We start from the raw sequence: 26,055 nt of genomic DNA on the forward strand, positions 1-26,055 counted from the left end.
ATTGAGTCTTGAGGCACGACTGAAGAATGACTACTTTTTTAGAAAACTTGTTACTCTGAGTAATCAAATATTTCTATATATAAAGACATCAGCACAAGCCTCATTGCGTGCAAAGTTGACCACTTCTCTAAAGAGCTGACCTGTCCCATATTCCTTAGAAGACTGCTCTGCAGCTCAGGAAATAGAGCATCATGGTTTTGATTATAATACACAACAAGCTGTGGCAAGCTTTTCTTTGATTTTTGTGGGCTTTGGATCAGGTATGGCAGCACTGCTGGTATCATTTTTGCTTCTTTCTTTTTGTATAAAGAAAAAACACATTTCAAGTGAAATTTCAGGTACTCTCTAATAAATGTTCCCTCTGTGATGTCAGTAGAGAATTCTATGAAATATCCTGCTTAATGGAAATATATTTCTATGTATATATTTCTTTGTATATATTTTGGGGTAAGTTCTGAATTACCACAAATGTTTGAAAATATTACCTCATCTTAAGAGTCAATTTTCCTGTCTAGTAACCGTTGCATGCAGCTGCTTAGTGCACGGAGATTTTTGAGGTAAAGCCACTCAATGTAAGCAAAGTGTCTTCCAGTAGTGTTTATATACACACACGATGTGTAGACACGCACATGCACACACACACGCACACACATATGCTGCTACTGACAACGGATGTACCTAGAAATAATCTTCATCAGTACCACCACACTGAGTTGTGTGGTTCTTCTTAGAAATTAAAAAAAAGCTAAATTCTGAATAGTTTTGTGTGTATAAACCATCAAAGTAATGAATGGTTTCTTTATTTGTGAAGTTATCTTACAGTGGATGCTAAATCTTGCATTCGTCAAAGCAAAAATATTTTACCATCAAAAGGAGGAGATCAAATTCTAAAATAACAACTTGATAGTGGGTGGTTCATGTGATCAGGATTTGTGTCTTCTATAAATAGATAATTTTTTGCTTGGTAATTTAACTAGTGAGATAATAACAACAGTCCTTCCACTTTTCACAAAGCAGTTAATCAAGTTTGTGTCTAAAGTGGAGACAAATGTGAATCAAAAGATAAAATTACTGTTACCATGTGCACTTCATGAGACCATAGCTCTTTAAAGAATGTCATTTTTATAAATATTAAAACTTTGTTGAGAGATAAAGCACTTTCTAAAAGCCACCACGGTAGTTTGGTACACTTTTACTTTGAAGTATTTCAATGTTTTTATAAATAGACAAATCATAATCATCTTTCTGTAAGAAAGAAACATTCTCTACAGACATACCTATCTCTGCAATGGAGCTGAAGACAGTTACATAATAGTGGAAGAACCCCTACTCAAAAAGGAGTTTAAACAAATATAATAATTCAGGCTGATATTATCCCTGGAAACTAAAGCACATTGTGTAATGTAGTGTTCATTACCGGCTCTATCACAATTAAAAATAATAACAGGTTGTCAGAGATTGAGTAAAGAGAGTCTTAGACTTGCTTTATAAATGTAGAATGCTCAGCATCTGATTTAAGGGTACTGATGGGAAAATACAGTAAGCCAGTTCCCAGCAAGTGAAGCAGATAAACTCCTCTTCTAAACCAAGGATGAAAAATATGCTGAAGTCATTGCACAGGAATCAAAAGCCAATGCCAGCATCATCTTTTGAACAGGTAGATTTTGGAAGGGCTCTCCTGGTGCTGGAGGATTCCTGGTGCTTCAAGGTACAGCAGGATTCAATGATGTGGCTGAAGGTCTGCACGCGCAATGCAAGCAGAGCCACCTTGGGCTGCCCGGGGAGGCTCAGCGCAGCGTACAGGGCAAGTGTTAGAGCCCATGATCCTGCAGAAATGCTATTACCTTGTCACTTAGTGTTGCCTGCCCTCTGAATTGCCACTTCTACCCTGCTCAACTCTGATTGTCAGTCACTATTCCAAATTACAGGTGATTAAATATTATTAGAGAATTTATTTCATTTTCTAAGCCATTTTTAATATTACATTGAGGTAATTTTAAATACTATTACACTATCAAACCAGTGAGTCATTTATGCATATTCATTTAAGAAATTACATTTCTTCCTTTCACACGGTGTCAATGCAGTGTTTCTAGCACGCCAGAGGAAAGTGTATGAGGGAGAGAGAGTCTCTCTGCAGTGGAGATTAAAGTAAGGCTTCAATCAATACACCAGCCCAGATTTTTAGCCATCTGTAAATCTCTCCAACTAGTCTGTGGCAAATGTATCAGGCTTAGTCATTGAGCTGAGAAGAAACTTTCTACAAATTGAAGACAATTCTGCAAGTTATTTTAGAGTTCCAGACCTGAAGAAGCAGCCATGCAGTAGCAGCTGGAAGTTGGAAAGATTCCACTTTAAATCCTCTTGAACAGTTTGAGGCTGGGAGATGATGAAGCAACATTAAAAAGCTATATTTTACATACTGCACCATATGTTATATAGCTATATTCCTTCATTTTTACTGAAAAAAGTCAAAAATAAAATGAAAAAGAGGCAAACAGATGCCCCAAAGATAATGTGAAAGCCCTGTTAGTGAGAACTGAACAAAATAACTGTTTAAAAACTGTGTTAGGGAATTTTTTTTTAAAAAAAGTTTACAAAAACCTCATCTTTCATGAAGTTGAAATGCTGTAAGCAACAAAAAGAGCCAATGTCTATTTGCTAATTAACAAAACAACATCAAAAGGAGTATAGTAGAAATCACAATCACAAATGTAAAATATTTGAAAAAATAATTTTATATGGATTCAAGGATACTTTCTATGAATTTAGACATTGTGCTTTTGTGGCATGATTTCTATGAAAGTTAGTATTTTTGAAAGTTTTATAGGCCTTTTCAAAGTACCCTCATAACTAATTAGAGTAGAATTGATCTCATCCAGTTTCTAAAAGGAAGATGTCTGCATATAGGACAATCAGGTAGATTCTTCTCATAGATGGTACACAATTGCAGCATATGTTCATCTGACCTGTACAACACCCACACAATAAAATGAGACCAGTTGCTAAGTGAGATGAAGAGTGGACTATGCCTCCCCATCACCCTCTTGGAGTCCACTCTGGATAAGCAGAGATGAGGAAAGCATAGCAAAACACCTTCTCTCTGCAGTGAAAGGGAGACCCAGGGCCACAGCGTGACTCACTGACTAGTAGATTAAAGAGTGCCAGGAAAGATCTGTGGGTACTGGAGCTCAATGGTCTATACTGTTAAGTTATTAGAATAGTTCCTGGCATGGTTTTGGGTTATTGCAACCAGTCTTTCCCCAGACATTTCCTAGGCACAGTTAAGCATGGACCAAAGACCATTCCCAATAAGCAGTTTGCATGCAGTCACCTTTTTGGGGAATTTAATACTAGGGACATAGGCCACTCTGTGTCTGTTGGTCTCAGTGCCAAAGGAACATTTCCTGTCCCATTTAATTTCCTAGCACAGACATAGCTTCTGTGTTACAGTCTGATCTCTGCTACTGATATTGTTCTTATCTGATACTATCCCTTCTTATCTGAGCAGTGGAAACATAAAATGTGCACTGGAAAAGGTGCTGAGTTACTCCTTGAGGTACGTACTTCTCCCATTGTATGAATTATTCTCAATCTTTTTGTATGTAGCTTAATCTATGAAATACAAATGTCATGGGATACCTTCAGGACAGGCAGAGTGGGCTGAGTAAAGGGACTAAAGGAGCTAATTTGGCCCAGGAACATTTGGAGGGTAATTGTAAGAAGAAGGGACAGGGTATGAAATTTGGGAGAGTTTGAGGGTTCAAGGTAGCAGAGTGGGAAAGTGAAGGAAAGCAGAGCATATGGGATACATCAGATCAGGAAGCTGTGTCTATCTGGTCATTTACAGATGAGCAGCAGGGGGTCATGTTTGGTGATGTTGTCAGGGGGTCACTGGCAAGTGGCAGAAGGGCAGAGGTAGATGTGGCAGAGGAGCCAGAAGATCAGGACACATCTGGGAGGAACCTGGTTGAAGGAAGAGAGGAACTAAACAGACCAGGCAGGATTAGAAGAAGTGAGGAGGAGGCAAAAGAGACAAGTTTATTAGATGAGAGGACTAAAGTGCAACATAGTCACTAAAGCCTACAACCTTTAAAGTATTTAGGGGTCTTGTGTTGAATTTAGGATCTTTGTTGGCAGGTGGGCACAAACTCCTTTTCCTACAGAGAAATCACCACTTAATGTGTGTGTCTAATTTTTGGGAGTGGAAGAATTTAAGTGAAATGTACTGATACACAGGTGCTTACTTTTTTTCATCCTAGAAATGAGACTTTAGCAAGCAGCTCTTTATCAAGGGCTCTATCTCTCAAGGAGAGCCTGTGTCACTGGTGGGGTGGCTTACCTAAGCAAAGCATTTTTTCATTCTGAGTCATAACCATGCTAAAGAGGAAGTGATGATCTAGTTGTTCAGCCTCACCATATCCTGTGTTCAGAATAATTTTCATTTCTATTTATCTGCAAATGTTAATGAAATGTCCACAAATATTTTCTTGGTTTCCATGGTAAGAGAAATAATGTGAAACTGTCAAAACCACTGCATCACCTGCATCATCCTGTGCTTTTCAGAACACCCTGACCACGAGAGGAGACATATGTGGCATTACTTGTGCAAACTGATGTTTAGTACATTTTAATTGCTTTCAAGTTTACATTTTGAAACACAGACTTTCATATTGCAAACCATAAAGGTTACTTGGTCACCTTTATAACAGTAGTGACAGAATGTCTCAAAATAGCTCAACACAGATTGCTGCTGACTATAAAGCAATCAGACATTTGCTGGAATTTAACTGTAAGACCTTGGGAATAATTTTCTCTTAAAATAACTAAGTTTACTCAGAAGTGAAATCTCCCAGACCCCTGTGTATGCATGCATGGAGCATAGCAGAGTACAAATGTTTGGGGAACTGTGACAGTAAGTAGTCACGTGGGAGAAGCTAACATGCTGCACACTTCTGCAGCCTTCTGAAACAGCACTGTTCCCTCCGAGCAAGCACCCAGCAACTGGCCACAAGCTGCCATGCTCCACTCAGGAAAGAAGCACCTGTCCTGTGCTACATTTCTCTGGAAAAGGAACATACATAGTCAGAAGTATTCAAAATGTCTTACAACCATGTGTTGCATTCCCCAGTCCTTTGCCTTTGAGAGTGCAGGGGCTGAAATAGAAAGTCTGGTGGGACTGAGGAAAATAAAGTACCCTCTCACTCTGAGTGAGAGGAGCCATGCAGGTCTCAAACCAGGAATCACAAGCTTTGATGGTATTCCCATAGATCGGATATCACACAGCTCTTTCTCCTGACACTGCACCAATAACGGTTGAATTTTTTCTGTCTCATTTCTCAAAGCAAAATTTCTTCAATAAGCTTTTCCACAAACATTCAAAGAGAATAAAAATGTGGTTCAGTTTGAGAAGTATATCTGCATCAGGAAAAACATGTATGTGTTTTAGGAGGTATTCTGTCTGACTCAGATAAGGCAGCTTCAGTAAATATCCGTGACCTCCAGTTACCTTTGTCTTTTTTCCCTGTAGTGAATCTCTGAGTAAACTTTTCTAGTCTTTATAGAGAGAAATAGTTTGGAAAAGTATCACTGGTATGATACCAAATCAGGAACAGGACAAATGGAGTTAAATAATGCCCAGCGTCCACACAGAAATGTTTCTGTGGACAGGTAACTGGAAGTTTAGCTTGCCAGTGCAGTACTTTGCACTGTGTTATTGAGCTGTTTCAAAGCCAAATTTTATGAATAGAGATCAAAGTGTTTAAAGAAGACTGTTAGCAAATATGACCACTTGTGCAAATATCCATGAACCTCCTTTCAATAGCTGTTCAGTAGTTCCAAAGGTTGTCAGGGCATGTAATGATTGTAATAAGTGCTGTATTTGTTTTTGTTTCAGCTGTCTTTGACTAACAGATTCATCTGATTACTTCCATTGTTATTTTTGCTTAGAAGACAATTATGTTGTTATCATTAAAAAAACAACTCTTCTTAGACAATTCTTTGTACTGGTCTTGAAATTCAGAACTCACTATCACAGTTAACATGATTTTTAAATTTATTTTTATTTTTATCTTTGTTCTTGTTTCTTTTCACTGTTTTTGCTGTTTTGTGCTCCTCCTGAATGTTGCATCTCTCACCTTGGTGTTTGTTAGAGAAACAAACCAATAACTGTTGAGACCTTTCCTACCCTCAGATTAATAGTCAAAGGTTTAAATTAAAGCACACAATAAGAAAATATCAGTATTTAGCTGATCAACCTGTGTTGTTATGGCTGGATTATAACTCTGTTCAGGAGCAGGATACTCCCATAGCTTTGAGATTATGTTCTAGCAACATAATAGCTCATGCAAGACTCTGACAAAGCACCTTGTGTTCTTGTGTAAATATATTGAAGATCCAGTCAGCCTCATCTTTATTTGGTCTACTTGTGGGAAACAAAAGGGTAAATATAAACTATCCCATCTCTGTTGTGGGTCCAATATGCAGGACTCATCAAAGCACGTCAGTGGAGCAGCACCAGTAAAATTCCCACTGGGTCTTTACAACATCCCTGGGAGAGAGTGCACCATGTGCAACATTACAAACATGAGAAACATTAATGCTCGTCTAACCAGCATCAGACTGTCACACAACTATAAAGGTCAGGAATCTGCCAAGTAGCCCTATGCTGTGTTGCTTAGTTGTAAAACTGACAGTTTAAGGTATCACTGTGTATGAGGAAACCACAGTGGACAGCACTGAATGTCTTTGGTAAGGGTTAGCTTTATGCAGCATTTTACTTAATCTGAATCTGTTAGAAAATATGTTATAATTTCTTCAGTTTCTTTAGAGAGAACTTAAAGAAGGCCAGGCATGTTTACCCAGGTTGGCCCATACATTTAAGATAATCCCTTTTTTTTTTTTTACAAAAAATAATATGTAAACTATGAAGGACTTAGGACAGACATGGGCTACAGGTTATCATTTGTCCTATGGATAAACCCACACCCTAGTTTGTTTCCAATTTGGCTCTGGTGACTATATCTAAGGATTCCACAAAATTTGTTTAAGAAAGGGAGACCTTGTTCAATAGGCTAATGTTTGTTCTACAGAGAATCTCTGTAGAGCAGAATCTACAGAGAATCTCCACTGGAAAGTGTTTGGGCTCTGTAAATTGCAAAAGCTTCAAAGAGTTGTTCTGGTAGAGTGCTATCACACCAATGCTGTACTCTGATAATGTATTTTTGTTGTACCCTGAACTGCACTTCTTGACAAGAAGTGGACTCTCTTCCTAACTCATCATCACTGCAACTATCCATACTGAGGTTTTCCATATAGGACCCTTTTCTATGCACTGGCCAAATGAATTTGCACTAGTCTGTGAGATTTTACAATTTGGATTAACATAAAGGGAGCTATATCCACAACACAAGCTTGTAATTCTGTAGCTAAACATGTTCTCTGTTATGTTCATTTTTGTTTTACAGGTTGTTACTTTGTGGTATCGAGCTCCTGAAGTCTTGCTTCAGTCAAGCTATGCAACACCAGTTGATCTTTGGAGTGTTGGCTGCATATTTGCAGAAATGTTCCGTCGAAAGTAAGAAACACAGTTTTATTTTCTTCATGATTTTCATTTGAAATTGGAAAAACTATGCAGTAATGTCTGGTACAATGCACTGTACATTTAAATGCAAAAAGCTGGATAGAATGTTTGATTGGCAGCACAAAATATAAATACCCATTGAGAAGTCATACTTGTTGCTGTCCTGGAGTCATTCTTTTTTTTATTAGAGTCTGCCTTAGCTCTTGGTAAAGCCTGTATGAGCAAATGTTATATTCCTGTAACACCTGAATCCAAATGCAGAGAAGAGATGATCAATTTGAGTAAGGCTGGATTCTGGAAAGAATTTACCCCAAGGAAGGCAGGGCACGGTGATCATTGCGTAGCATTTTGTAACACTGTGAAATCAAAGAACATACATAAAGAAAATGTGAAAGAAAATTGTACACTGGGTGGCCTAAAAACCAAAATCAGTATAATTTACAAGGAGAATCCATACTGCAAGAGCCTTGAGAAACAAATATTAAATTTATGCAATGTGAAGTTCAAAATACTAATTGAAATCTTGCAAAATAACTTTGGGATTCTACTGCTCATTGATGTTAGTATAGGGAAAAATCATTTTTCTTGGGCTTCTTGCCTGCTAGAATGGCCTGAGTAGAATTATTATACTCCACCCTCTGTCTCTGACTCAGAAATTAGGTCAGAAAATGAGAGGAAAAAGTATTTTACGAGTATCAATTAAACCTTTAATTGCAAACTTGTAAAGATTTAGTCTTATCCCATAACTGCCAGGTTCATAATTGCGTTAAGCTGTTGATATTTTATGTTGATTTAAATAGTGTAGGTCAACAACTGCATTTTCACATTTGCAATAAGAGTGATACAGGACAAACAACTGAACACATAACTTTATTACATGCTCTTTTTTTCTCATTTAATTTGCAGTAATTTGATCAATAAGAAATATTACCATATGTAAACACCACTAACTTAGTTTTATTTTTCCTTTTATGATGTATGAGCCTCAGTGACTCTCCAAATCCAACACAGTAAATTGAATTAGGGATGGTTAAGTTTTCTACTTGTTTACAAATGCAACTATTACATTAATATTACAAAATCAGATTTTTGGTTTTTGTGGTTTTTTTTTTTTATGGAAACAAGATATGATTTGAAGCAGAGTTTGATACAACCTATTCTTGCCTTCTTATTCTTGCCAAATGCAGGGTCAGTCTGACATTCTCAGTCCTAAATTTGGGAGATTATAAAAAACTGTAGAGGTCAGGAATCTGCCAAGTCTGTATGTACTGTGTTGTTTCATTGGAAACAACATGACTTTCACATACTTCAGTATACAAACATGATTTGGAAGACTCATTGCCATAAAGCTACAAAGAACAGCACTGAATGCTAGCTCCACAAACTGTTGTACTGGGTTAATGTTGCAATACTCTCTGCATGATATATGGTGTCTTTCTGATTCTCCTGATGAATTGCAAAAGAAAATCCATATTACTGTGACCTTGGTAGCAATAAACTGTAAAATGTTGTAAACTCCATGAGTTATTTACAAAAAAGTAATAAATGCAACAGCTATTTCTGTTAGTATTGGTAAATGAAATGGTAGTGCCCTTGGGTAATCACCAATCTGCATTTCCACTGATGTTGATGGATAAGGGTACAAGAACACAGCTAAAACTCAGAAGTGGTTATTGGTTTGACCTTAAGACAATGTTTTATTTTTACTATCTTAGTGGGTACTTATTTCCTTCTTTCCCTACTCTCTTTTGCTTTCTCTTTGAAAGACTTTAATGCTCTGTAATCTTTAAAAAAAAATGTATTGAAAGTCCTCTAGGATTTTTCATATCATGGAGACTTCACTGGAGTGAGCTTCAAAAAAAAATACTACACAGCATAACAAAACATATCAGAGTCCTGTTTATGCCAAGAAAATATTTGACAGTTTGATTTTGCCAGAATATAGTTTTGTAGGCCATGTAGACAAGTACAGGAGAGATGTGAGCTCTGTATGAATAGTCTGGTCCTTATGTTACAGGTTGCTGTGTTTTATTCACAGCCCAGTGAAGCTGAGGAAATCATACATTTGAAAGAGTTATGACTGCATGTGCAATCTTCACAAACATTACAGGTACCATTTCAAACACAAAACTTGAGAGGTATTCCTCTCCCAAAAACTTTTTTCTTGTCCCCCCAAAAAAGCAAAACATTATTAACTCAGTGCCCCAAGTTTCACCCAGTTCAATTTCCCAGTTGAGAGGGAAATTAATTCCATGCTCATGGGCTTCTTACTGAGTCTCTTCATGCACCAACTCCATGGTGTTTTAATCATCCTGCTGTTGTTAAGATCATTAGTCCCAGAATCATAAGCCACAAAATTGGCACAAATAGCATGAAGTTATTATTATTAATTTTTAAATATTAAATCATGTTTTTAGCAATTGTTTCATTTTTCAGCTTACTGTGCAAGCTCCTAATATGAGACATTTATTGCATTACCAACCATGCTTGGAAATTGTAGCAGTAGATAAGAGACGTGCAACTCTACGAAAATACCTGTGATGGGACAAGTTTCCTGGTGGGCACATACAATGAGCATAGAGAAACAAGCTAATAGCATATAAATCCATATAAGGGAAACATTATAGCATCCTTCCAGTGCCTAAAGGGACCTACAAGAAAGCCAGAGAGGGATTTTTTACAAAGGCATGTAGTGGTAGGACATAGAGTAATGTCTGTAAACTGAAAGAGGGTACAATTTAAATTAGATATGAGGAGGAAGTTCCCTGTGAGGTTGATGAGGCACTGGAACAGGTTGCCTAAGAAACTCTGGATGCCCCATCCTTAGAAGTGTTCAAGACCGGGTTAGATGGGGCTGTAAGCAACCTGGTTGGTGTCGCTGCAAGGTGTCTCTGCCACAGCAGGGCATTGGAACAAACAGTCCAAAGATCCCTTCCAACCCAAACCATTCTATAATTCCATGTTTCTAAGTATTCTTTCAATGGTATAAATTTATCCAATTAGAAGAGTTACATCATTGTGTGTAGAAAAGTCATGAATCCAGGACTCTTTTACTTTAGGTAATGTATACACATGTGTAAAATCAAAGCTTAGAGCCTCATCTGGTGATCAGGCTGTGATACAAGCACTGGATTTAGCATCTACAGGCTGCTTTTAATCATAAAATATTTAACAGGTTTATAAAAATGTGCAATACACATATTTACTCTTAGATACAATGTTTTACAGTATAGAGTCATTGTAAAGCATCTTTCACACTAAAATATAGTAAATCTTTACTCCCCTTTCCAAACAAGTCATAAATTATTAGTAGAGTTTTAAATGCAGCCATCAGATCCATTGCATGTACTTTTTCTGTGTCAACTCCAGAACCAACTGATAGGGTAGGTTTGTGGATGGAGACAGGGCACCCATCTGCCCTTGGATTTTACCTCTGCTTGTGAGAGACGGAAGAACAGCTTGGCAGCTGAAGTTTCAGTTAATGCTTTGTGAGATTAATATGCTGAAGTGGTTGCAGAAGAAAATAGGCAAGTGTAACAGAAACACCTGTTTTCAAGCTGTCTCCAAAACCTGAAGATGGATAGGAAAGTTTAAACTTCTATCACTGAGTGAAAAGAACAACTTCTTTAAGATGGATCATAAAGTAAAGTCTCAGCTTCACTGAAGTCATTGTTGAAGTTAACCCTGATTTCAAAGGGGCTTTGTAACCTCTCTAGAAATAATTCAGGGTAACAGAGCGGCACAGAAGGGCAGAGATAATCTCTGTTAATGTGCATAGTACAGCACTTATTTGGTGTGATCTCTGTAAAAGATAGCATGGCAAACTGACAAGGAAGAGAGTGTATTTCATAGTGTTGTCCCAGCTTCCATTCCTTGCACTTCCATTGGAGATCCCGTACAAGCTTTCAGTTGTCTTATCTGTGAAATAAACCTTGACAGGTAACTCCTCAGGACTGTAAGACTTTCATTCAAGATAAGAGTTGCAATGTATTTGGGAAATATGAAGAACTGTCTGCTGGAATTCAATGTCTCTCTTCTGGTCTTCATGACACTGAGTAGTACAAACAAAGGAGTGTGTTCAAGCTAAATTTGCAAGAATTTAAGCCGCTTTATTAACATGATTGTTTTAATCTGTCTGCTAAAATATCACATGCACACACAAAAAGGTAACTTCAAATGAAATGTCAGTTACTGTATGCATGTCCTTATCCAGAGAAGGAGGTACATACCCTGTTTGTTACCATTAGGCAACAAAGTGATAACTCATAACAGAGCCCGCAGGCTCTCTGGTGCTTTGAAAGGGACAAGCAGCTTTTATCTCAGAAGAGATCTGCAGTCCAGTTCATCCTTGAGCCTGTTGTTCTAACTAGCATCAGTTTCATCATGCTCTCATTTGGTCTAAATTAGCTGTTTCTATAGGTGCTAATTTCTCACAGATATAGTCTTCTAAGGTTGAAAAGATTAGGTATACATCTGGCAGTGTATGTTCAACAGCAGAACTACAGGTTTTCAACTGCCTAAGCATGTTCTTCATCTGGAGAATGAAGTAGAGACAACACTGAGTTTTTGGGGAAAGTGGTTCACAGAAATTCTCTTATTGCAGAGAATGACTTGGCAATTTGAAATCCCTGGCATATCCTGGGTTAGTCATTCCTTGTAATGAGTTGCTTTGCTGTTGAATGTTCTTGAGGAATAGCCAATGAAGCTGTACATTTGAAAATTCATACCTGACAGAAGGATTTGTATGTCCAAAGTTACTCTTACTTCAAATTAAGCAACAGTACGCCATCACTTAAAAATGTATTCTGTTAGTGTTGCTCAATTATCCAAAGCATTGAGGGAGCAGAAACATTTTTTTAAAGCCTATGATCAAAAGTAAAATATCATATACTGGAATATTAGCAGCAAAATGCTACACAACTTAATAAGGAGCTTTTTTTTCTAAGTACAATACTTATTCTTGCCATAGCCCAGTGCATTAGTGCAGGCAAAGATGTAATTGAAGATACTTCAGTTTCAACAAGACCAGAGGAGAGAGACCACGTATTAATATAATATGCCATAAATGAAAGTCTCTGAAATTGAAATCAATGGATAAACTTAGCATGTTTTAGGTAGCATAGGAAATCATAGAGAAATCACCAGGATTTCTGTAGAGAAAGATTATATTCCTTGTCTTTTAAAAATTATCTTAATTAAGAGTTGTTTTTTACACTGTTACGAATTGTCACCAAACCAGGTTTTATAATTCTTTCTATGTGTGTGGATATTACAGATGAAAGTCATCCTGAACACAGGAGGAATAAAAAAAAATGTTGACAGATAGTAATGAAGACTTGTTTTGTTTTTCCTTTCTGTGCATACAAGAATAGTACCATGAATAGAATCTGAAAAGAGATTCTAACGACAATAAAGAGACTCTAAAATATGAATACTGCCAAGTAAGGAATTGTGAGACATATTTCTATCACATGACTTTACCTCATTTTAGATGCATTTTAGTTATTTTTCAGTTACTTTGCTTCAGTGATCATTTAGTCCTCATTGTTTTAACTGGGCATTGTAGCTATGAAGCAATAGGAATATTTTGCTTTGCCTGCTATATCCTATATTTCTCCATACAGTAAATTTTCTACCTTTTTTTCATCTCTTAGCTTGAACTTCCTTTTTTGTGCTCTGTTTTCTTATTTTCAACACGTTTCTGAAATGCCTTTCAGAAGCAGAGAGAGGAGAGAACTGTAATGTATTTTCAAAATCTTCTTTATGTTGGAAAGCAGAAAGAGAGGGAGGAATCTGTGCAAAGGGGGCAGGGAATAAAAAAGATGTATAATTTACATATGTTGGGAGGGAAGGTATAATAAAATGAAGACAGCAGAGACATCTAGGCAAAAAGTGACTGAGTAATTACAGCCATGAAGGCTGCTTGTAAGTTGAGTTTCCTATGTAAACTGGCAAACATCTTTAATGTTAAGAAAAAAACTGTTCTCTTTATCATGTAGCAATTTTAAACACAGACTTTGCAATCATATTATCTGGTGTTTTACAGTGAGCCTTAAACCCTACATATCTAGTGGACCAAGAGCTCAACAGTATAATCATTCACTTGTCTATGTTTATAGTTAGATTTGGGTAAGAGAAAAATTAGAACAACAACTTTTTTTTTCCCCCTTCTCCTTTTTGTCTTTATTTTAACAAGCAATGGTAGATGTTGCAGCTTAAAACTGTAAAAGCCACACATCTTGATTTGCAGCCTTTGAACTAAGGTACTGTACAGTTCTGGTCTGAGTTTGTTTTTGCCATTTTTGGAAATTATCTTGTTTTCTTAAAAGAATGATTTAAGTTCTGAGTGCCATAAAAGTTCACCACAGTCAGACCGACTGTACTGGGAGAAGGTTTGTTCCTTGGAAAGATCTTGTCAGCATTCAAAATTCTATGCTTTGCACTTTTCCTCCTTTATTCTTCTGCCATTCATGTGCATGTGGGTGTGTGGGAGGCTGATGGTTTTTCCAAACCAGACCTAATAAAGTAGGATTTTTTCTTCCTCCCCAGATAAGTGAACAGCCTATTACAAAAAAAAAAGTCAAGTATTTTTTAAGCTAAATAGACTCAAGCCACAATTTAGCTTACTGACCTTAGTGATCTGATAGAACAACAGTGACATTTTGCTTCAAAGAACTAATAAAGGAAGACAGAAGACTGCACTTGTTCATGTTATTCCAGTTTTTTGATAAGCAGGATTGTTTTCTATTTAATCTGACCTCCAAGGAAGAGCTCCCATTGGCTTTGGGCAGACAATAAAAGCATATTAGTTGAGAGAAAGGCAAACAGTCACAATAATACTAATAATTATCAAGTACAAAATAGATGTAAGTGTCCAAGACAGCAGCAACTCATTAGAAGTAAAATATCTTGTTGGATTTTAGCTTACATTTCATACAAGCCTTTTCTAGCTGATATCTTTCTAAGTGTCTACAGTTGGGCTGATTGATAGCCATTAGTCAGACCCAGTAACTGTATTGGTCTGTGGTTGGAGATGAGTGGTAAGTGAGTGCCAGACCATTCACTTGTGGTTTTCCTTCTAGTTTCCAGCTGTGCCAGACTTTGTCAGAGGAATAGATCTGTTGGTAAGGGAAACCGTTGATAAACCGTAGAAACCAAAAACTGTCACTACCCGTGACAAAAAAAAAACAGAAGGGAACCTTTAGGCAGGAGTAAGAACCCCCACAGAAATGATGTTAGCTGACCAAGTTTAATGTGACTGTTAAGTTCAGATGTGTGGCCACATCAGGACAGGCAGTGGCCAAGGAACTGGGACCGTGTGGCTCTGGGCTGGCAGCCAGTGGCCACACACAGCTCAGGCCCAGTGGGAGTTCTTCTCCTGAAGAAAGCTCCTTTCCTGGAAAGCTTTCCATAGCTTCTTCATGTGCAGGTGGCACAGTACTAGTCTGAAATTCTCCTAAACACATCATACTTGAGAAAAATATACATTCTTTAAAGGGGTTATACTGCAGTTCATGACAATCTGAATCAGTAGAGGTCATAAGAAAAGACCTTGTGGCTAGGACAGCATGTCAGTCATGCTGTAGATGTTTATAAATCCTTGATATTAACATTATAGCATATGTAATGGATATTTGGAAATGCAACTGGCAGCAGATGTGCCTGGGTCCCTCAGGATCAGCTGTGCTTGGCATAGCTGCTGGCCAGTCAAAGTGAAGGTGGACTACCTTTTTGTCTTCTGAAGTATCTGAAAGACAAGTTCATTCCTAGGATAAGCCAGAGCAGCCTAAGGGCTGATTTGATGATATTCCCTTCCCATCTGCAAATGGCTTTCAGTGGTCACCCCACAAGCCAAGGAACAGGAGAGAAGAACGATGTTACCAGTGCCCCTTCCTCTCCAGTCCAGAGAAGGATAGCCAGCTGTATGCTGTCCAAAGACTTTCCTTTTAAAAGAATCTCCTGGCTGTTTAACACAATTTCCCTCTTCAGGAACTTGGCTGAGAGAGACTTTGCTTTTTGCCTGGAGTTTGACTGGGGGAAGCTCTGTGTACTTTTGTTTGACTCGTAATTGAACTAAACATTGTTTTTATTTACTTTTCTCTTTCATAACAAAATGGCTACAAAAAGGTATTTAAACTCCAAGTGAGTATATGGGATCTTTTCCTGGACACTTTTCCTGGACACTCCAGAGAGAGGGGAGAAAGACTAAATTTTAACTCATTCATATTGCTGAGCTCCCAAATGTGAGAAGCTCCAAACTTCCAAATTAAGTGTCTAGTCAGAAATTTTGATCAAATCTGTCTTGCATTTGTGTCTTTTCAACAACTATGGACAAGCACTTCTCCATACGTAGGTGCTCACCAATGCTATTAGATGTTCTTTGCATCTAAAAAAAAATCATAAGTCTGCATGAGAGAAGTGGAAAGTGCACCTAAAGGAACAGACAACAGCACAAGTTTAAAAACAGCTAAGGACAGCAGAGCAAAACATAACACCTTTCTGAAATATTGTACAATTAGTTGTGACAGGAGACCTCAAAATGTCAAAGACACAGCAGAAGTTTGATATTTAGATTTCTGGAAAACCATTTCTCCAAGGGAACTGCAGTGTCCACGGGCAGCTCCCCACTGCCTTTGTGGAAAAGCTTACCTACACTGCAGTGTTTAGACCGCTGGAGAGAACTTGCTAGCTGGTCTGGTGGTTTGTGCTTTGGCTGTAGTTGTAGAGGTCAGAGATCTAGATAGAGTCATAATCTAGGGAGGCAGGGAGGTGGCCACCACCTCTCCCACTTGCTGCCAGAGTGCAGCGCACATGATACATATAGCTGGAGCCGCCTTTGCCATCAATCCTCAGAGTCTTGGTGTTGGCTGTGTACTAAAAAATACAGCAGAGACGCATCAGGATACGGCTCACACTAGTCTTCTTCCTTTGAAACTACAGTTCACTTTGTGGTGTGTATACAAAAGTTGTTGCCTTGATTCTAATTTTTGTTTTCACAACACCTGTGGCACTGTCATTGCATTCCCTTGTGTGCTCTGCTTGACCTGCTGACATGCTAATGCTGTACAAATGAGTGTGTATGAGACACAGCCACGGTGGTACGCTGACTCTGCTAGAGACAGAGACAGGATTTGACAAGTCAAGAGCTCTTGATGTCAGCATGTGACAAGCTTGACTGCCCTCTTAAGCTGTCGGCGTGCTTCTTTTTGCAGTCTTTTTGGAAATGGCAGTCTGGCTATGCATGGTCAAACCATATGACTTCTTCCAGAAACTCATACATAATGTGCTCTCCTTTCCTTGTGTAGATGCACTGAACACATAGCATCCAGAAGCAACTTTAAGATGATCTCTGAAGCAATACTTCTTTTACTTAAATATTCTCCTTATTTGTAACTAACACATCCAGGTTTGTCAGTAACAAGTGCCTTTGGAATATAGACATTTGTCAAATAAGAATTTCTTCCAAGAGATTACATCATTTCCACTCATTTACTCTTCTGAGCTGAAGTAAATTGACATGAAGATTCAGTTACCATTGATTTTAACTGACTCAGGTACCAGAATCAGATACCTAAAGATAAATTACTCAATCAGCTATATCATCCAGAATTTGACCAACTATGGTGGATTATCAGATCATTTTTAATTAGATTAAGTCCATGAAACTGGTTTTATTGTTATGTCAGTACACCATACACACTGTTACAATTGAACAATTTTTTAAGTACTTTTCATGTACAAATAATTGGAGTGCAAGCTTTCACCGTCTAATGAAGTATATACACAGCAAGAGATTTTTCAGTAACATTCCTATCTGTTTGGCAATGCTGAATCATACTTTACTGCTGTAAGAATGAAGATCCTCAGTTACAACTAGGTCTCATCAGACCATTAGCAATGGAAGAGTGTCTGTACAAAGCCAGAACTGTATCCTAATTTGGTATCCTACACACTGAGGCACAGAAAGGGTCTTGCTTGCTTACTTCTCTCCTGCCTTGGAATCAGTTTTCCTGTTCCAGATAGTAATTTCAAAAGGAGAGGTAGGTGTTACTCATCTCCTAGATCTTTTAAGAGTTTGATGTTGAGGGCTCTTTTCTTGAAAATGAGAGCAGATTTTAAAGGGAAGCCGAGCTTTTTGGTAAACTTTCTGGTTTTGGCAAACAACTTCAGCCACAACTGTAAGAAATGCAAGGCATAAAATGGCTTATCATGGAAGAATGCTTTTACCTGGTTATGCAGTTACTCAAGAAGAGGATTCTGGGGTTTTTGCTCTGAGAAAATCAGATTTTTTTTTTTTTTTTTTTTTTTTTCAAAATCATCGAATGGTAGGGGTTGGAAGGGACCTTTAGAGATCATCTAGTCCAACTCCCCTGCAGAAGCAGGTCCACCTAGATCAGGTCAGGTCACATTCAGAAATGACAGCCGACTCTGTCTGGATCTTGAGGAACTCCTTGCAGTGGACATGAAGGTGGTGAACAACCTGGTTATGTGCGGACTGAAAAGTCCCAAGATGTGGTGTGTCTCAGGGAGCTATAAGTGCTCAGTACTTCAGAGACTGAGAATGGATGTTTCATTCATTCTGTAAAAACAGAGTTGTATGTTATTCACATTAAAATAATGACAAAAGCCAATAGAGTTATACCACAGACAACACAGAAGCAGGGATGTGTCTCGGTAACAGAAAAGCAGAGATAGCTGTATAAAAGTTGTCACAAAATTATTTTAGGAAACTTTCAAAGACATAAATCTACAGCATAAAGTGTGTTAACACTACAGTTGCAGAGGGCAGGGGTGGCATCCAAGCAGTGTCATCACCTGGAAGTTCTTTTTTGTTTTCTCTCTTTAATATAAAAAATTAACTTACTTTTTTTTTGGTCAGGATTCAAGTGAGAAAAGAAAAATCATGTGAAATCACTAATAGCAGAACAGGATAAGTAACCAGAGAGCCCTCAACAAGGGGACTTAGACTACTTTGCACTGTCATGAGCCAGTGAATGTAAATCTTGCAGCTTGTCCAGCCTGAGTAAGAGTGTATTGCATGGAACAAAGTATCGCTCAGGGCAAAGTTGTAACTAGCGTTTGAAGACTATATCAGTTTTCCTTGCATGGTAGCTACACACTCTTTCTACCTTAAATGCTTATCTCCTTTTTTTTTTTTTTTTTCCTGTAGGTGTTTATTAGATCACTGTAAGCCAGCACAGCTGCTAAAAATTAAAGTATTTTCTTCACACCATCGTTCTAATCCTCTTTCATGTCTTTTGACACTCAGGCTCAGCAGCTGAAGAAAAAGTTTGATGTTGAAATTTCACCTCTGCTCATATAACAGTTTACTTTTTCATACTTAAATGTTATCGCTCTCTTTCTTGTCTGAAGGGTTGTAATCCCCTTTTGGACATTTTTTTTCAGACCAGGAGTGTTTTATTGCAGCTGAAGGTGATGAGACACATTGAGATGCAGGGGGTGGCAGTTCTTCTGAAGTTTCAGGTTTATCTGAAAGTTTAGAGAGGCTTAATACAACAGGTGCCATTAACACCTAATATGGGGGCAACAGAAGTGATTGAAACATACACTCAGTACCACAAAGGAGCAACTTAAGCCCAGTTGGAGAAAAAACCTAAGGATTTTCTCTTTTTCTCTCTCCTTCTCTTGGATTTTAATCTGTACTGAGAATTTAATGTTCTAGATTGAGTAGAATACTTTGAACTCTCTGTTTCCCTTCAAATATGGAAATTTGACATCTCTTGGAGCGCTCTAAGTCTCAGAGGGTGCCCATGTTACATCATTATCATTCTGTCACTGTACTCCTTCAAATGATGGAAAAGGTTTTGTCTTTCAGATTTTTTTACAATGCTTTTATAATTGGATATTTGCCTTTTTGCTTTACTGTTTCCACCTCTACAATTTAAAAAAAAGAAAAAAAGAAAGAAAAGAAAAAGAAAAAAGAAAAAAGAAAGGAGTTATACTAGTAATTAGTCAAATAGATGTACTGCTTTATGTATAATTCATAATGATGGAACTAAAGCACCATTTTTAATACTGTCCTTTTTCATAACTTTATGTTATATATTTTGAGTATAAGCTCTTTTATCTGGTCTGTGACACTCACTGCTTAGCATTGTTGAGAAATAAAATCCTAGAAAACCTGGAAACATATACTTGGATGTTAATTTGCTAAGCATCTTTGGGCAGATCAAATAAACCAATATGTGTAGTATATGTATTCCTTTTAGATTAATTTGCATCTCCCTTGATACAGAAGAGTCAGGAATAGGTAAGAGTTAGTTTTCTTACGGTAATAATTATGTGTGTATAGACTTTCAACTGATACAAGAATGACAACACTGTTAGGCATTTGGTTAAAAAGAGTTTATTCCAAGAAAAATCAACCTAATGGCACAAAGTCTTTCATTTAAAGCTTTACTGGGGAAGTAATCTGATTAAAAATATATTCAGTTTGTGAAACTTGAATTAGATTTGAATTAGAGGGCCTCAGACTTGAAAATTTATTAGTATCTCTTTGATTAAAACTAGTTCCAGTGTTGGAGTTTCTCTCACAGCAAAGTCCATTTTAAAAAGGTTTTTTAGACTATTAAATATAGTAAATGTCAATGGATAAGCTTTCTCAGAGTCCTCTTGGCACAGCAAGAAGAGTTGTTAAACTATAAAAAATTAATTCTCTATCTCTGAAAACTGATTTGAATGGATTTTCACAATGAAATTTCATACAGAGTGAAGGAAGAGGTACTTCATGTAGAAGATTGCTTTACTTTCATTTACATAATTGATAAAGACTAGGAACAGACTTAAACTATTGCTTACCTTGAAAGAAGGTCTTTTGCTGTGATATAGATGCTTTAAAACCACTTATTTAAAATGCAGCATTAAAAAGCACCTTTCACACTGACTAAAATGTGTCCCTTTTGGAGTGCTGTCTGCTAGATTTTTAAGCGAGAAATAAATAGTGAGTTAAAAGGAGTGGTGAATAACACCTCTGGCATGCTCTGGAAGGAGAAATTAGATCTTTTCAAGGAACATATAGGCAAATTTGTTCATGGGCACCAACACCTGGAAGTGAGGATTTTCCTGAGCCCTGCACAGACATACACACATTGTCTGGCACAGTGTCCTGCACACTGATTTAAACCTTTGCTTATGTGAGTGAACTGGAGAGGAAGGAGCCCTCTTGGCTGCTATCCATCCCCATAAGGACAGCCTTTATCTATAGTTCAGTTACTACCTTCAAACCCTAAAACTAAGTTCCACAAGAAGAGCAAAGAAGCATGGCATTTTTAGAGAGTGCAAGTTTAGAAAAGGAATATGAAACAGTTTCATGAGAGAGAAAGGAATATAAAAAACTAAGTGATCAGGGCAAAGGCGTGACCGTATTATATTTGTCATACCAGTGTTTTTTTTCAGGATGCTATAGAAATGAGAAGCCTGCAGTTTATTTACATCATTAAACTTCAAACTGATGACTGATAAGATAGATTTAATTTAACTGTATGTAGTGATAGGGTCGGTGTTTAACACAGAAATGGTCAAATAATATTGCTGATAGACCTGTCAGTACAAACAAGAGGAACGTTTCTTTTTCCACTCCAAGCAGAGACCATACTTTTTTTTTTTCCCTTTGCCTTTTATCAAGGTCAGTTTTGTGTGTATTTCCCAAACACGCTTCAAATGCTGGGACAGTTTTGAAAATGCCACTGTTATATCATGCTCCGTGAGTTGAGATTATGGCTTTTAAAGCCCTGGTGAAATAAACCTACTAATATTCTTGAGAAGCAAATGTCCACAGATAAAAGAACTGTGATGTGCATGCCGAGAGAATGTGTGAAGGACATTCAACCTATCAAGGTTCTTCCATTTCAAAAAGTAATGTTAAACAATAAATGCTGAAACAATCCTTCCCAGGAACAGATGAGATCTGCCCATGTTACAGTATATTCTAGTCAAAGATAATATCTGCACTTAACCTTACTTTTGAGGGTTTATGTACATATATGTGTATCCTTTCTTTCAAGCACTGTTTTTGGGGTATTTTTAATAAATGTTTGTGAAACCAAATCTCCAGTCTTAATCCTGGAGTCATTGATGTCCGTGAAGAAGCTCCCTTTTATGTAAGTGGTGAGAGACTGAGGCCCATGATTCTCACCAAGGCCAGCTGGGACCTTGAAACACGATGCTTACATGAAAGTTGTCAAACAAATGTTTAGCACCCAGAAAAAGATCTTCCTTTGCCCAGTTCCTAAGGGAGCTTTGAAGATGCGTATGTTTTCTCTCATTTATGCTTTTTCTCTCGCTTTTTTCTGTATCTTTAACCAATGATTGAAGCTACACAGTGGGCTGACCCTACTTTGGTCATAAAGCTGTACACCTCTGGTCTTCCTTTTACTACCCTTTCCCTTTCACTTATGCATGCAAAGGGACCGTGCATACCCGTCTGCAAATTTCTTGTAGTTGGTCCACTTTACAACTCAGTTTCTTCCCAAGCTGACAAGCTCTATGTTAAAAAACCCTCAGAAAGTCCAATATCTTCATGTAATAAAACCATCTGTAGCAAAGCAGTGCAAACTTTTCATTATGAAAACCCATACCAGATAACAGTCACCTGGTGAGCAATCTTAATCCCAAGTGGATTGCCAAAAAGATGCCTAATCTTTTTAGTATGTTGTCTCTCACTGTTAATATTGTTTACTATTTTAGCTTTTACTTCCTTCCACAGGAGGCTTGCAGCTTCCAGCCACATTTCTAGCAGCTTTGGACTTGTATATGAACAATGCCCTGGAAGCTCACTGTAGCAGCTGGGTCTTGCCCTTGTTGGCTTGTATCTACGCACAGCTCTGAAAGCACCTTGCTTTCTCAGTTCAGGTGGAAATCTTGTATGTTTCTTAGGAAATAGACTTATGTGTATCTGGGGATCAGAATAGTATCTTTAGTTTTAGAATTCAGTTACCTCATTTTAAAAAGCAGTGGGGAGGAAATCAACAGTATTCCAGTACACCACTGGAAGTTTGCAATTTTATCTACTTCTGTCTACTGGGTGACATGAGAAACTCCAAGAAAATAATTACTGCAATTCTTTGATGTGTTGGATCTGGTTCTAATAATAGTTTAATACAGACATAGCTCAAATGGTCTCAGAGATGTCATTTGTGATTGTGGTACTATCCTACTTGAAGAATAATAGTAAAATATTTGGGCTGTTAAAAGCTAAAATGAGAAACTCAAGATAGCTGATCTGTTTTCTTTCAGACTTTAGATGAAGAGCATTTCCTCAGTTGTAATGTTTATCTATGTCGTCTCTTTTCTGATATGTAAGAGAATATACGTTTCTTCAAAGTTTTGAGCAATTTGTGATCAAGTATAATAAGCTCTATGTGAAGTAACTTCTTCTTATGTCTGTGTCTGGCATCCACCCACACAAAGATATTATTAAAGGGAGAGGGAGAAGTAAAAAAAAAGTTGTACATTTAAAATGAGAACTCTGAATTGCACAACAGCTGAGGTGAGTTACTTGTGACTGGAAGCGGATAACTGTCCAGAGTATGTAATGCTGTCAGCTGTGGCCCGTTTCCAGTGTAAAGTTTTACACTGTAGTATATTCATTTATCTATCAGAAGAGCCAGTGATCTTCATCCTTAAACAGTAACACTTTTTTTTCCCCTTTATCTTGCCTTAATTTCTCTTTTTGTGCTGTCAGTGCAGACATATAGGGCATCTGTCAAAGAGAAACAGTGGTGGGAACAAGAGTGAGGAATCAGTTCAGAAATAATCCCTCTGAATAAAGATTTCCGTAGGACAGTCCAGATCATGTTATTTCTAGTCATCTCATAATTCTAGTTTTATGTCTTATTTGTTTTTAATTCTAAAAATGAAAGTATTTTCTTTGTAACAACTAACTAAGAATCTGACAGAATTATTTTGCAGCAATTCACATTTTGTAATATGAAAAGAAAAAAACCTCCACAGCATTTAAATACGTCTCTGAGTCACAGACTATGTAGCTTGGCAGACTTCCCATGGCACGATGCAGGATTCCTTGGCATATGTTTCTTGGCTTTAGCTTTTTTAGTTTCTTCACCATCACCTTGTTGCTCTTATACATGCAGACACAAAACCTCCTAGACTTAACTATTATTACCTTACCATCTTCTAAAATTCCTTATACCACTTCTGTGAACTGCAACTATCTTATTTTCCCTTTACATTTTTCTCTCCACTATGTCAAATATCATGAACTTTCAACACCTCATCCATCTTGTCTAATGCCTTCAAAGCAGCAGCTACCTGTTCTGAAATTGCTGCTCTTCTTCCTAACACTTCTCCTTGCTATCTCTTCAGCCAGACTGTCTAAGCCTTACTGGTCCATAAAGCACATTGTACCTTTCCTGCCCTTGGTGCTTTTTTTGTTTTAAGGAGCTCTTGTATGACTTCACTGAGCATATATGGATTGTCAATATAGAGACTTTTCACTGAGAATACTGAATGTATTCAAGTCAGTAATCAAGAGATGATCCTTATTGCTTTTCTGTCATAACAAGGAAGGAAATGGAGTTCCCAACTGCTGTCACCACACTGAGTAAATGGATTAGCAGAAAAAATCTGCATGGTTATTTTGAAAATTATTTCTTACATACCTGGAAAGATACAAGGCTTGTCTAGTCTTTGAGGCACTTGTGTGGGCCACTGAAGACTTGTCATGATAACTCTGCAATGTGTTTTGGTTAGAATTTCTTGACTGTTTTTTCACTTTCAATGCAGTTTTTCTTCACATGACCTTTCTTCCATGTATCCCATTTTACCTGTAGTTTAAAAACTCAATGCCGCAAATTGAAAGATAGTTTCCAACCAGAATATCACTAATTGGTTCAAGATGTCAGCCACTATCAAGAAACCTGCAGGAATCTTTTCCTATGCTTCAATACCTGTGGGTTTATTAGACTATTTTTTCCTTACTTCTGCACTGCTATGTAGATTTGAGCAGTGCTTATCAATATCTTTAATTCTGATCTCTATGAAAATTCTGACTTTCTTATGAAAAGTTACAGACCCACTTTTTATTTGTAGACCGAAGGCTGAAAGTAAAGTCCAGAAGTAATGTGGCCAGTTTACAGGTGGATGTCATTGCATTGCCACTGTATATAATACTTTTAGAATTGCGTTAGCATGTCCATGTCGTTACATCAGAGAAAACTTAGGAAATGTTTATATCTCAATTGTACTGAGCACAGATATGAAACATAGTACCTATAAAATACTCAGCCTTTCAGACAACAATGTCAAATTCAGATAGAGTATTTGTTGAAGGTGAAATATAGCATGAAACAATAGCATGAGCAGAGTATATTCTTTTGGACAGGAGAAAGAGCCTAAGTTGGTGAATGGTGAAATCCGATTTGTTTGGCTACATATAAACATGAGGGCTTTTTGGTTAGAACATTAGTGGTGCAAGTTCTTGTGAACTATAAGCAAATGGTAACTTTTTCAAGATTTGGGAGGTTTTACATTACAACGTTATGTTGTGATATGTATTTTTGTTTCTATATTATTGCACAATCACAGAAGGGTTGAGGTTGGAAAGGAGGTCTGGAGATCATCTAATCCAACCTCCCTCTACTGAAGCAGGGCCACCTAGAACTGGTTGCCCAGAGCCATGTCCAGATGTCTTTACAGTATCTCAGGTGGGAGGCTTTACAACCTCCAGTGCTGGTGCTCAGTCACCCTCACAGTAAAAAAAAAGGTTTCCTTATCTTCAGAGGGAGCTTCCTGTGCTTCTGTTTGTGCCCATTACATCTTGTCCTATCACTGGGTACCACTGAAAAGAGCCTGACTCCATCATGTTTGCATCTTCCCTTCAGAGATATATAGATATAGATACAGATATAGGTATAGATATAGACATAGATTAGATATAGAACACATCCCCCTGAGCCTTCTCTTCTCCAGGCTAAACAGTCCCAGTTCTCTCAGACTTTCCTCATAGGTCAGAAACTCTGGTCCCTTAACCACCTTTATGGCCCTTTACTGGTCTCTCTAATGTATCTGTGTTTCTCTTGTGCTGGGAACTCAGAACTGGACCCAGAACTCCAGATGTGGCCTCACCAGTGCTGAGGGCTCACCAGTCTTTTCCTCCGTTGGTATATCTCTCCTTCCTGAGACACATGTACACACAAATTTTAGGAGTTTTTGAAGTCAAAGAACAGACTCACCTCTTCTGCCACAGGAGAAAAACCCTTTCCCAAGGAAAAGAAATAGAAATTCTACAAAAACAGGCACTCAGAGTTTAACCAGTTTAACACAGATTATCATCACAGAGAGAACCTATCCCCAAGTATGGTCTTCTGGATTGTGCTTGCATAAATAAACCTAAGGGAGTTGGTGAGTGAGTCAAGTGAAAGAGACCAAGAACAAAGGTAAAATTTTACATTTCTACAACTGCTGAGTATGTTCCCAGTTCAGTGGTACTGGGA

The 26,055-nt window shown here is 37.7% G+C and overlaps 2 protein-coding genes across 3 annotated transcripts in view; one reads left to right on the forward strand and one right to left on the reverse strand.

Moving 5' to 3' along the window:
- The window catches only part of ANKIB1 (ankyrin repeat and IBR domain containing 1), a 410,605-nt gene that overhangs the window by 179,654 nt on the left and 204,896 nt on the right, over nucleotides 1-26,055 (reverse strand). The window lies entirely within an intron of this gene.
- Nucleotides 1-26,055, forward strand: part of CDK6 (cyclin dependent kinase 6) — a 141,525-nt gene that overhangs the window by 88,430 nt on the left and 27,040 nt on the right. For both annotated transcript variants that reach the window (XM_061996289.1, XM_061996290.1), the window contains one exon: nucleotides 7,467-7,576. In XM_061996289.1, the coding sequence (XP_061852273.1) occupies nucleotides 7,467-7,576 (110 nt within the window). The remainder of the gene's footprint in view (nucleotides 1-7,466; nucleotides 7,577-26,055) is intronic.

This window comes from Colius striatus, chromosome 5, assembly GCF_028858725.1.
Source record: "Colius striatus isolate bColStr4 chromosome 5, bColStr4.1.hap1, whole genome shotgun sequence".
Lineage (NCBI taxonomy): Eukaryota > Metazoa > Chordata > Aves > Coliiformes > Coliidae > Colius > Colius striatus.